Source organism: Rhinatrema bivittatum, chromosome 2, assembly GCF_901001135.1.
Source record: "Rhinatrema bivittatum chromosome 2, aRhiBiv1.1, whole genome shotgun sequence".
NCBI classification, from domain to species: Eukaryota; Metazoa; Chordata; class Amphibia; order Gymnophiona; family Rhinatrematidae; genus Rhinatrema; species Rhinatrema bivittatum.
Genome location: NC_042616.1, coordinates 349,011,557 through 349,025,106, shown reverse-complemented (window position 1 = coordinate 349,025,106; position 13,550 = coordinate 349,011,557). Strand labels below are relative to the sequence as shown.

At 43.5% G+C, this 13,550-nt stretch overlaps 1 protein-coding gene across 1 annotated transcript in view; it reads left to right on the top strand.

The window, feature by feature from the left end:
• Positions 1-453: 453 nt before the first annotated feature.
• Positions 454-13,550, top strand: part of CHMP5 (charged multivesicular body protein 5) — a 162,999-nt gene continuing 149,902 nt past the window's right edge. The window contains exon 1 of the mRNA XM_029589882.1: positions 454-703. Within this exon, the coding sequence (XP_029445742.1) occupies positions 635-703 (69 nt within the window). The 5' untranslated portion in view covers positions 454-634. The remainder of the gene's footprint in view (positions 704-13,550) is intronic.

Below are 13,550 nucleotides of genomic sequence, written 5' to 3'. Positions count from 1 at the left end.
AAGCATTATTTTTTCAGTTAACACACACTTAACCTATGGAATTTGTTACCAGAGAATGTGGTCAAGATATTTAGCACTGCTGTGTTTGAAACGGGTTGGGACAAGTTTCTGAAGAAAAAAAAGTCCATAAGCAATTATTAGCCAGGAGAAAGCCATTTCTGCTCCATGGGAGTGGGAACTGCCGGGTGGCTCTTAGTACATCCAGCCTGGATGCTGAACTCGATGGTTCTTAGTATGATCCAACATGGCACGAAAAAAAAAAAAAAGCCAAATTATCCCACTCAGTCGACATAACTGAATTTCTACATATCAGTTTCCACAACACCATGAACCTCCTATCCTACCTCCCCGAACCAGGAAGTAAGCACTCAGATACAAATTGAACTAGAATCCAGGGTTGGGCGTTCTAAAAACGTCACTTCCTGCCCGCCTGACAAAACGCCGGGAAAGGAGGCTATGAAGAGGAAAGGGTGCATGTTGTCATGACGTAGACGAAACTCACGCATCATCTTCCGTTCCTCTTGTTATTAGAAACTTCCGTGTTGGTCGGTGAGGCAGCTGTATCACTGCATCAATCCCGAGCTGTGGAGAAACTGGTTTTCTTTTGGGTCTTTGAAGCCTTGACAATTCGGAAATGAACCGGCTTTTTGGGAAGGGAAAGCCCAAAGTGCCGCCCCCGAACCTGACGGACTGTATCAGTAATGTAAGTCACAAGGCGGTAGAGACGGGGGTGGCTTATTGGTCTCCCCATCCCCACTCCAGGATGTGAAAGTCCCGGGCTGCAGTATAGAGGGAGGATTAGGTTCGGTATAACTATGTCCTTATTACTTGGATTTGGTGTTGTGGGAGAGGCTACGCTGAAGGTGTTTTCAACCACTATGTTTTTTTTGGGTTTTTTTTTTTTAGTAATTCAAATAAAAAAAATGGAGCTTTGGTTTTGTTTTAAATGTCACTTGGTGTATTTGCAACAAATGTAGTTATTGTTTTGTTACTATTGCTGCCAGTCTCTGATGTGTGGCAACGTAACGCACTGTATTATTTACTGAGTATCTTAGTGCAACCAAATTCTACATGTGCTGGAGAACCCCAGAAATCCTGCAAAGGCTTGGAGACTCTGTGTACTTGTTATGGAAAGTAGGGATTAGATCATTCTCTTAGGTTTCCACTTTTTTTTAAACTATCCTCATTTTACATTCATAATTTTTCCACCGTATTACAGACTACAGGATATAGTTTTCTAGTTGACTAGAAGTCCAAGTGGAAATGCTGGTGCACTTGATACTAATGAGAGGCCTCTAAGAAAACTAAAAAGTCATGGGATAGGAGGCGATGTCCTTTTGTGGTTTACAAACTGGTTAAAAGACAGGAAACAGAGTAGGATTAAATGGTCAATTTTCTCAATGGAAAAGGATAAACAGTGGAGTGCCTCAGGGATCTGTACTTGGACCAGTGCTTTTCAATATATATATATATATATATATAAATGATCTAGAAAGGAATACGACGAGTGAGGTTATCAAATTTGCGGATGATACAAAATTATTCAGAGTAGTTAAATCAAAAGTGGATTGTGATACATTACAGGAGGACCTTGCAAGACTGGAAGATTGGGCATCCAAATGGCAGATGAAATTTAATGTGGATAAGTGCAAGGTGTTGCATATAGGGAAAAATAACCTTTGCTGTAGTTACACGATGTTAGGTTCCATATTAGAAGCTACCACCCAGGAAAAAGATCTAGGCATCATAGTCGGCTCAGTGTGCTGCAGTAGTCAAAAAAGCAAACAGAATGTTAGAATTATTAGGAAGGGAATGGTTAATAAAACGGAAAATGTCATAATGCCTCTGTATCGCTTCATGATGAGACCATACCTTGAATACTGTGTATAATTCTGGTCGCCGCATCTCAAAAAAGATATAGTTGCGATGGAGAAGGTACAGAGAAGGGCAACCAGAATGATAAAGGGGATGGAACAGCTCCCCTATGAGGAAAGGCTGAAGAGGTTAGGGCTGTTCAACTTGGAGAAGAGAGGCTGAGGGGGGATATGATAGAGATCTTTAAGATCATGAGAGGATGTGAATCTGTTATTTACACTTTTGAATAATAGAAGGACTAGGGGGCATTCCTTGAAGTTAGCAAGTAACACATTTAAGACTAATCGGAGAAAATTCTTTTTCACGCTGCACAATAAAGCTCTGGAATTTGTTGCCAGAGGTTGTGGTTAGTGCAGTTAGTGTAGATGGGTTGAAAAAAGGTTTGGATAAGTTCTTGGAGGAGAAGTCCATTAAGGCTATTAAACAAGTTTAGTTAGGGAATAGCCACTGCTATTAATTGCATCAGTAGCATGGGATCTTCTTAGTGTTTGGGTAATTGCCAGGTTCTTGTGGCCTGGTTTGGCCTCTCTTGGAAACAGGATGCTGGGCTGACCCAGCATGGCAATGTCTTAGGTTCTTAAGTCTCTCTGACAAGTTATGCAGGGCACCTAAGAGACTGAATATTTGAGCAACAGATATGCCAGTATTGCTGGTTATTTGGATTTTTATAGAGCCATTGTGGTTAAGTATGAGAACTATGCAAACTTGCCAAGGCCTCCTGTGTTGGCCCGAAGCCTCCTTTTCTCTCATGCCCAATGCAGGACACTTGGGAGGTAGTTTAGCTGTGCCAGCAGTGGAGGCAACAGGAGCCAGTTGACTGTTGCAGCTCTGTATGGGTAGAATAACTCAAGTAGGATCAAACCTTGTTGGCCGCCACTTCCGCTGTTGATCTTGTGATGCACTAAATTGATAATTGTCGACATCTAAGGTTTAAATCAGCTTGCTGTCGACGCAGAGAGGGTCGACAGTAGGGGACCTTAAACCTACCAAATATCCTGCTTTTGGAGTGTAACGACCACACCAGAGCAGTAAACTCCTGCCAGATGGAGGGAACTTGCATCCTAAATGGCGGCCGATAAATAACAAAATGGTTCATACATTCTGCCTAGCAAATTATTTGGGGTTGAAACTGTTGTTCCTTGTGGATTACCCTAAGGATAAGGAGGTCCCATCCAAGCCATAAAAGCAAGTGATGGCCAGACCCCCTCCCCAACTTTATTCATTCCTTCTTGCAGTGCATAGAGGGCTTACCCTGGCTGTAGAAACAAAGGAGCGGACTGCCCCTGCCATCATGAGTAAACTTAATTTCTGCTCCATAAAGTAATGTAGACAACCAAAAGCTAAATCATATGTTAATTGTAGGATATGCCCAGATGGATCCCTTTGAATGCACCACTGACTGGTTGTAATTGCATATCCATGCAGGTTATCCATATGCAGAAATGTTTCACCAAAAGTTAACATAGATTACTCTGATGTAGCCAGGCCCAATCATTCTGCACTGCCACACATGCACTGATATCCAGTGGCTCAAGCTGCTGATTCTACATGCTCTGAATCTCCACAGCTTATGCTGCTGCCAGTTCAGGGGACCTGCAACACACAGGAGAGGGTGAGGGAAATTGTGTGCAAAAGAAGGGAGGGATGATGGAGGAGAGGAGAGACAGGGTGGAAGACAGACATGAGGAAGGGGTTGATGGTAGAAGAGAGAAGCAAGGAAGGAAATTAAATGAGGGAAGGAGAGATGTGTATGCATGAGAAGAGGAGAAAGATGAATATGTGAGAGCAGTGTGTGTGTGTGTGTGTATGTTGTGGGGAGGGAAAAGGGAACAGTGTGGCAAATGCCATGAGTTTTATTTATTTTAAAACATCTGTAGTCTTAGGTGGCTTATAAATTAAAACATACATTCAGTACCTCTCACCCGTCTCCTACAGAGGTTTCTGAAACCCAAGAAAAACAGACACCCACCTTCCCCAACTTTACAGCATCCTGTGCATCAACCCCCACTCCCACAGAGATGTTAGACTTCCAGGATTCAAAAACCCAGGAACAATTGGGCTGTGGCAGAATAAGGCCTGTGATGACACCCAGTCTCCCCACTGTTAACTCTACATAATGCTTTTCCTGCATTAGAGAATGAGGAAACCTCAGGAATAGATTTTGAAATGATTTCTAAAACTGGAGTCATCCAGTGCACCCAGAAGCCCTTCAACAGAATCAAATGTCATAAAAGAAAGCTGCTGGGAGACTTAATCATCAGAGGAACCAAATTGGGAGCATTTTTTGATGGTGACATAACAGTTAAATGTCTTCCAGGATCCTCAGCAAGTAGAAATGCAAACCAGATAGTTCAAGTTATTGAAGAAGAAAGTAGAAACTTTGATATCAGTGTTATCATCCATCTGGGGGACCTCAATAGAAATGGTATCCATGAAATACAGAAAGATTTCCAAGCAAGCTTTCCAAGACACAATTTAATGACACAATCCAAGGACACAACCCAAGGACTCCTCAAAACATTCAGCCATTAATCATGCCATTTGTACATAACTTGTAATGTGACTTGTATATCGTTTAACCATTTATTCTTTCCTTTTTCTTCCTCTTCACCAAGTTCTGCCACCCTTGTTAATTGTAACTGTACTTTCGGTCACCTGAGTTCTAGTTTGATGTATTTAATGCACTCCCGTTTCATGTAAACCAGCAAGATATGTTCTCATGATTGCCGGTATATAAAAACCTTAAATAAATAAATAAATAAAATAAATAAAATCTAGGAAAGATAAGACACACTGCAAAGACTATTGCCTTTTCGGAAGTATTACCTGTTCATGGAAAGGGAAATGAAAATCTATGCCAAATAGATAATTTCAATTCTTGGCTCCAAACCTGGTGCACAGAAAGTAGTTTTGGATACATTGGAGGCTGGGGTCATGTATAGAGCAGTAAAAGGCTATATGGTAAGGATGGCCTACATTTGTCTGTAGCAGGAAGGAGGATGCTAAGTGAGAAATTCAGATCATATATTAACAGGTATTTAAACTAGAGAATGGGGGTGGCAGGAGCTAGCCAATAAAATTGACATGAACACCCCCAAACAATACAGGTAGTGGGAACAGATAATAACAAAATCAGTCAGCTCAAAAAAGCAGTAAAGGAGTCTAGGAAGTATAACAAATCAAGAGATAACTGGAAAGATATGACTATAAATGCTCATAGTTTGGGCAATAAAATCCAAGACCTGCAAGCCCTAATGGTGGAGGTGGACTTGGACATTGTTGCTGTTATGGTGACATGGTTCATGGAATCTCATAATTGGGATATGACCATACCAGGCTATAACTTGTTAAGGAAGGACAGAAAGGGGAAGGAGTAGTTTTTTTTTATGTCAAAAACAATATCCAAGCAACTGAATTGCAAGGAATGTGGGGTAAAGAAGAAGCATTATGGGTTGTTCTAAAAAAAAAAAAAAGAAAAGATGATGGTGCATCCATTTTTACTGGAGTGGTTTATAGGCTTTCGATTCAAACAGGAAAAAATAGACAGATCTGGTGGAAGACGATCAAAAAATGGAAAAGAAAGGAGAAGTGTTGATTGTGGGAGATTTTAACCTGCTGGACATAGACTGGAATATCCCTTCTGCGGAGTCTACCAGAAATAGAGAGAGAGTGCATGCCCTGCAAGGGACTCTGTTCAAACAAATAGTAATGGACCCACAAGGAAGTTATACTCAACCTAGTGCTCACTAATGGGGATAATGTCTCTAATATCCAGGTGGGTGCCCACCTCAGCACCAGTGATCATCAAATGGTATGGTTTGATATCGCAACTAGGGTACAGAGAAGTCACATGAAGACCCGAGTTTTGAATTTCAAAAATATGGACTTCGTTGAAATGGGTTCATACCTGGAGGCAGAACTAGGACTGGGAGAAAATGAGCCAGGTGGAACAACAGTGGGCCAAGCTAAAAGGAGCAATACAAGAGCAACAAATATATATGTTAGAAAAGTAAACAAAAATAGGAGAAATAAGAAACCGATCTGGTTCTCAAAAGAGGTAGCTGATAAAATAAAAGCAAAAAGAACAGCACTCAAGAAATATAAAGAATCCCAAAAAGAGGAACACAGGAGACAAAGAAATCAAGAAAGCAAAAAGCCAGGCGGAAGACAGGATTGCCAAAGAGGTAAAGCAAGGTGACAAAACATTCTTCAGATATATTAGAGAAAGGTCCGAAGTGGTATAGTGACTTAGAAAATAGCCACTGCTATTACTAGCAACGGTAACATGGAGTAGACTTAGTTTTTGGGTACTTGCCAGGTTCTTATGGCCTGGATTGGCCACTGTTGGAAACAGGATGCTGGGCTTGATGGACCCTTGGTCTGACCCAGTATGGCATGTTCTTATCTTTGGTTGAAGAGCATACAAGATCCCCCTTAGTTCCTTCCAACACCCACCTTCAGAGCTTCCGAGTGTAAGCAATTTTTAAGAGTGAGACTTTCAATGCCCTGGCCCTATCTTCCCTTTCCAGAAAAATACCTTATTTTTCTTTCAAGCAGAATTTTCTGTATCTCCCATAGAATTAGGGAGAATAAGAGGGATATAAGTGGGAAAAGAAATTTATTTATTTAGACATTTTATATACTGTCATTCCATCACAACGGTTTACAAAATGACATCCATAGTTATAACTCAACACACAAACAATGATTTGTTACAGAGGTGGTATTCATAGACAGGCAATAAAATTTATCAAGTGAAATTTTCTAGTACATATTAAGAATAGATCTAATACTTAGGAAGAGTATTGAAAATAATACAAAATGATAGTTTTCCCATCTTAGTCAGTGGGTTGTTTTGAGAATCTTACATGCTCTCATTTGATTTATTCTTCATGATTTGATTATTATCTTTTGTCCTTCTTGTCATTGTGATTCTGTATATTCTGAAGTTTTTAAGTTGATTTATATGTGTTTTTGAATAGCCATGTTTTTAGTTCACCTTTAAATCTTTCCATCTCAGGCAGCGAATTCCAGAGTTTTGGAGCTGCTATGGAAAACACATGATCTCTGATTTGTCAGATGTGTGCTCCATTTTGTGGGAATAGTTAATAGTCCTTTACTCTGAGATCTTAGTGTTCGCTGTGGATTATATGGTTGTATTGTCACTCCTAACAAGCTGATGTTATTGGAATGAATGATGTTGAATATTATCATTAATGTTTTATAGTAGATTCTGGATTGTACTGGTAACCAATGTAGTGTCATCAGTGAGGGTATAATGTGATCATATTTCCTGGATCCTATTAGGAGCCTCGCTGCGGCATTTTGTAATAGTTGTAGTGGTTTTAAGTGACATGCTGGAAGACCTAGTAGTAAGGAGTTACAGTAGTCTTAACTTTGAGAAGATTAAAGTTCGCATTACGTTATGGAAGTCCTCAAACGTTAATGGTTTCAATCGATGAAGAATACGCAACTTGGCATAACCTGTCTTGATTGATTTACCAATGTGCATTTTCACTGAAAGGTTCTCATCTAGCTGTATACCCAAATCCTGTACTTGATTTGAGGGATTAATTTGAAAAATATCCAGGTTTAGGGCAGGTGGTTTAACTATCGATGAGTTTCTACTCAGCCAAATGATTTCAGTCTTTTTTGGGTTTAATGTTAATTTAAGTTGCAAAAGCTCTTGTTGTATTGCTTTCATTTAGGAAGAGAGTATCAAAGCTATATTTTCAAATGATCTGGAGAGTGGGATGTAAAACTGTTTTCCCATCAGAAGCAGGGCTGAATTAGCCATGCTGTCATGGGAGCATCCTCCGGATGGCGCAAGGCGGAGCTTCAAAAGCTGTTCCCGCGCGGGAGAGCGCCTTCTCCCTCAGTCTGTTCTTTCCGCATGCCAAGACACATGTGGAGCGACTTTCTTCCTCACAAAAAAAGAAAACTACAAGAGTCACTGAAGAGACTACCTGCGACATGGCCACAGGTATGCCCAGGCCATCAGGCTTTAAACCCTATGCCTGCGGGAAGATTGTTGCGTCCATCAGTCTCAGACGGCTTCACCCCTTATGCCTCACCTTGTTCTCGGCTCCTCCCGCTTACCTTGGGAAAATGGCTATCGCTGCGTCTGCAAGCCGCCCTCTCCAGCGTCCCCAGAACGGCTATGGCGTTGCCTCCCCCCATGTTCCTCCCAAGGTCCTACTACGGTGCGCGTACACTACCCACGTCTTTGTTACAACTATGGCGTGAGCCTCGGGGGCATACCCCTCAAGTGACGTCATGCCATCCGGGTATTTAGCCTGTACTTGTTTGCTAGCTCATTGAGTTAGCAATGGATTGGTCTTGGCCGGTCTAAGCTACTCTGCCGCTTCCGTGTTGCCGCTGGAAGCTCTCTCTCTCTCTGCCCTTCGGGGTATTGACTAACCTGGGTACCCGCTCCTCAGGGGCCCTCTGCTTTATTTCAGGTGCCTTACTGGGATCAGGTACTCGTTCCTCGAGGGCCTACTCTCCCAGCCTCAGTGCCAGTGCCATCTACTTCAGCCTGGTGGAATTGCCAATCTACAGCTACCATCTAGTAAGTAATCTAACTCTGTCTGTCTCATCTACAGCATTGCCTTGCCTGGGAAACCTACACGGGAATCCCCTGTACCAACGTGGTGAGATGGGTTCCCTCTGCCGAGGGTCCCGGGACTGCTACCTCTGGATCACCTAACTACTGCCACCTCTGGTGGTACACATCAAGCTGTATAATAAAAGAACTAAATTCTGTGTTTGTGCATCCTGAGTCTAGCCCAGTTCTTTGGCTCTCCACGGGGCTCCTCCCCATGGGCGTGGTCATCTGCCACAGTAACCAAGAATCCACCCAAACACTGCTAAACCAAAACAAAGATGTCCATCACTGATGGACACTCTGCCTGGGCGTGGACCACGACCAGATGGCCTGCAAGCACTGTGGCTCCATGTCACCCCAGGAAGGTCGGGGCTACTCTGAACATCGAGACACGAAAACTTTACAACCCGAGAACAGAGACGCTAGGCATTCTAAAGATATTTGAAATGCCTGCTGAGCCCTCAGCTCTTCCACCACATCAGGTATTGGACTCAGTCCTGGGAAACACCCTTCGCATTGCCACCAGCCTCCAGGAAATCCGACCTCAAATTTCGGATGTGGCAGTCGCCTTACTACACTCCACCACAACTGCCACACGTGTCCATAGTGGTGGAGTCTGCCATGAAACGGACTAAGAAGACACATTTTCACTCCAACACTCTGCCTGGCAAGGGCAACTGGTACCTTGACGAGTTCCCAAAAGATCTTTCCAATCGACAATGTTGGATGCAAGGATACACAGCACCAGTTCTATATAACTCAATACTTATGAGTCCTTACAGACCTTAAAGGGCTTACTCCTGGATTCTCTCGCTTCTGCACCTCAGCCCATCCAGGACATGGAAGAGGGTCTGCGCCACCTGTTACGGATGATATACGAAGCCTTCAATACCTCTTCTCGGGCGTCCGCATCAGCGATAGCAGCAAGATGTTTAGCCTGGTTACAGGCCAGTGCAGTTCGGGAGGATGTCCATGAGAAACTGGCGAACCTTCCATGTGAAGGCGACCATTTGTTCGTTAGCTGCCTGCAGGCAGGGATACCAACTTTGATCATACCACCCGTATGCTCAATACAGACTCCCGCCCCTCCCCCAGCCTAGGCAGCAATCGCAGCCACAGAGACAGCAGCCTACTGCCATCCCCAAGCCCCAGCTGAGTTTTTGAGCATCGCAGGGCCTCTGCTGCCATGCACCATTGAGGGCAGGATCTCGCTTTTCTATTAATCCTGGTCGAAGATCAACAGACCTTTGGATATTGGAAATCTTCCGGAACGGTTACCAACTGAAATTCTAGTCCCTTCCGCCTCTTCCCAACTGCCCAAATACATGCATAGCCCAGGGAGACCATCAACAGTTGGAAACCAAAATCTTGGTTCTGCAGGCCCAAGGGGCCATTTGGAAGCTGGACAAAATTGGCTGGAACACGGGATTCTATTCCCCCCTGCTTCTTAATTCCCTAGAAGTCGGGAGGACTATACCCTATTCTGGATCTCCAAGGCCTCAACAAAGTCCTCATGAAAGAAAACTTCAAGATGGTTTCCCTCAAGACAATTCTTCCTCTCCTACAGCCCAACGACTTTAGGCGATACCTTTACTTCCAATCCATTGGGCAGCACTACCAATCCAAGGTGCTTCCCTTTGGAATCTTGGCAGCCCCCAGGGTATTCACCAAGTGACTAGTGGTGATGGTGGCAGCCCACCTCAGAAGGGAATCCAATTATTCCCCTATTTAGATGACTGACTGATAGTGGCCTCGATGGTGCAAACTCTCCAACAGAACCTCTCCATGATGATAGTCTGCCTTCAGGACCTATGCCTTGTCATCAACTACGAGAAGTCCAATCTCCAGCCTTCGCTAGCACTCCAGTTCATTGGTGCCGCGCTCCACACCTCGATAGGGAGGACGTTCTTACCCGGGGTCAGAGTTCAGGAATTCCACAGGCTTGCGACTCAACTTTTGCATACCCAAAGGCCCTCTGACCATCCGGTCTTAACCGTACTGGGCCACACCAGACTACATTTGTGCAGACTACAATGGGGGCTCAAACGCCAGTGGTCCCAGTTCAGTCACCCTTTGACTTGAACCGTCTCACTCTCACAAGATATGAAACCAGATCTGTTGTGGTGGCTAAAACCACAAACTCTGACCAGGAATGCCTTGTTCCTGCCCCCTACCCCACAACACCATCCTCCCCACATATGCTTCCCACAAGGGATGGGAACGCACCTAGACCATCTTCAAACATAGGGAAATTGATCACTCCTGGAGCAGTCCTATCAAATCAATCTTCTAGAACTGTGGGCATTACGAAACGCCCTCTGAACCTTTTCCCGTCATCTCTCCGGCAAGAGGGTCATGGTGCATACAGACAATCAAGTGGCGATGTACTATATAAACAAAGGAGGGTCAGGTTCCTGGATATTCTGCAGGGAGGCGGTGAACATCATAGAATGGGCGAACTGCCACTCCATCACTCTACAGGCTACCTTCCTACTGGGAGTGCAAAACGAGCGAGCGGTCAGGCTGAGCCGCGTGTTCCACCCTCACAAATGGTTGCTCAATCAGCAGGTGGCTGACAATATTTTTGCCCAGTGGGGGGACTCCGGTGATGGACCTTTTCGCCACAGAACAGAACCGGAAAGTTCCCAGCTTCTGTTCCATGTTCCCCAGCGCGCTGAGAACGGCGCGGGATGCCTTCCTGGTTCCTTGGTCGATGGGGCTTCTGTATTCATATCCTCCATTTCTGTTACTCTCACGTACCATTCAAAAATGCATGCAAGACCTTGCCAAACTGATACTAATTGACCCGGCTTGGCCCAGACAGCCCTAGTACGCTTACCTAGTTCGCCTATCGATCAAGCTGCCCATTCCCTTGGGACTCAAAAAAGACCTGTTATATGGATGTCAGAAATAATGGAAGACCTGAGTGTACCTTCATACGATGCTGTGCTTGATGCAGCTATCGTGACTGTGAAGCCTGTGTATAGGCTTTAAAAATCATTAGGTACCCCAGTATTTAGATGCAAACTCTTAAAGTGTTCACTGTCCACTATGGAATTATTGCTTTGATGATCACATAAGTGCTGCTTTAATGATCACTTATCTTTAACTTGTAGTCTGTCTTGCCTCAGCCGACATCCAGATGTTTCGGAGACTGGCTCCTTCTTCAAGGGCTGGTTGTTCGCAAGAGAGACCCGTGGAACATTAATTACTGTAGCAGTGATGATTCATCTGGTGGAGCACTAATAGAGTATGCAAATGGACATCTTTCAGTTATTGAAAAAAGCAATTAACTTAGGCTGTGTACAAAAGGATACATACTTAGTTGCTGTAGCAGTGATGTTTAATCGATTGTGGACTTGTTTTTTATGACGGTCCGTGAAGCTCCGCTGTGAAAAAACGGGATGTCCAGAGGAATATTTACTCTGTTTAATCTAATGAGGCTACTATGGTGAATGCTTATTTAATATGGTTCGGGGCTTATTTGTTTGTGAACCAGCTTATTAAGAAGGTTTTATGAAAGGTGCTAATATTTTAGAAACTAGCCTGCAAACGGGCAAAAGGGGGCTGCACATACTATCTTTTTAAGAAAACTATTATTGCCGTGAAATGAGCTCATATACCGGCAAATAGTTAAAAGTACTTACTGAGAGGCTGATGGCTGCTCCTGCGGCTCCTTTAGTGGCGCGAAAACGCCGGCGACAGGCGCCATATTTAAAGGGAAATCCCTCGGTGGAAAAGAAGAGGGGGCGGAGCTATTGAACGTCACTGGCTGATGCGCTGAAAAATACCTGCAGAGCTTAAAATAAGCAGGACTTCAAATAAGCGATTGCCACTCTATTTTATCATTCAGTCCGAATGGCTCCAGGGTATTTAGACGAAAAATCCAGGCATTTTCTTGTTTGTTTAAAATGCCGGCACGATCTCCTCTCCAAGAATGTCGAATGTGTTGAATGATAACCCATGTGAAATCATTAAAGGAATGGCTGAAGTCAATGCAGTGTTGTACTATTGGTGCCTTCTGATCTTGATGATTAATTCTGCTTTTGTGTTCTGTAAGGCGAGTTCTTATTTTTCTTTCAGTCCTGCCTATATATACTTTGGGGCATGAACACTGTAGTGCATAGACAACAAAATCTGTATTGCAATTCACATCATCATTAATATTGACTATATATCCTGTTGTGGGATGGCACCAAGTGGTGCCAGAGTGAGCTTGGGAACAAAACATACATTTGCCACACGGAGATTGCCCCCTGGAGACTGCAACTGTTGGTTCTGGTGTGGACGCCCTAATGACATGTCTGATGTTTTGTCCCCTGGAGTACACAAACATTGGAGTCTGCTTAAAAACTGGATGGGGGCTTAGAACGTGCCAGTATTTTAACAAGATGTTTTTGATCTGTGGGGTGAGTTGCGTGTGTTGTAAAACACAAACCAAATCTACATCATCAGATTTGTGTTTGTTTTGTAGGAGGGCATCTCTATCCGAGAACATAGCTCTTTTATATGCTCGGTTGATAACATGTTTAGGGTAACCTCGAGCGGCAAAACGTGTGGATAAACTGTTTGCTTGTTTATGAAATTCTTCATTCTCTGAACACAGTCGTTTAATACGAAAGAACTGCCCCACTGGCAAACCCTCTTTGAATTTTCTGGGGTGATGACTATCGAATCGAAGAAAATTGTTCCTGTCTGTCGGTTTCCTGAATAAAGTGGTATGCAGAGTGGAATCTTGTTTGAAGATCTTGATATCAAGGTATGATATGGTATCTTGATGATAATTCAAAGTGAATTTAAGGTTAGGATGTGCCTGATTGAGCCACTGATGAAACATGATGAGTGTGGCTTCCGTTCCTGTCCATATAAAGAATATATCGTCAATATATCTTGACCACTGCAGAGTATCTCTGAAAAATGGCGAGGGATATACCATGGTTTCTTCAAATGTGGCAACAAAAAGGTTTGCTACATCTGGGGCAACAGGGGATCCCATTGCCACACCATGTGTCTGCAAATAATAATTTTGTTCAAATGCAAAGTAGTTGTGATACAATATCATTTCTGA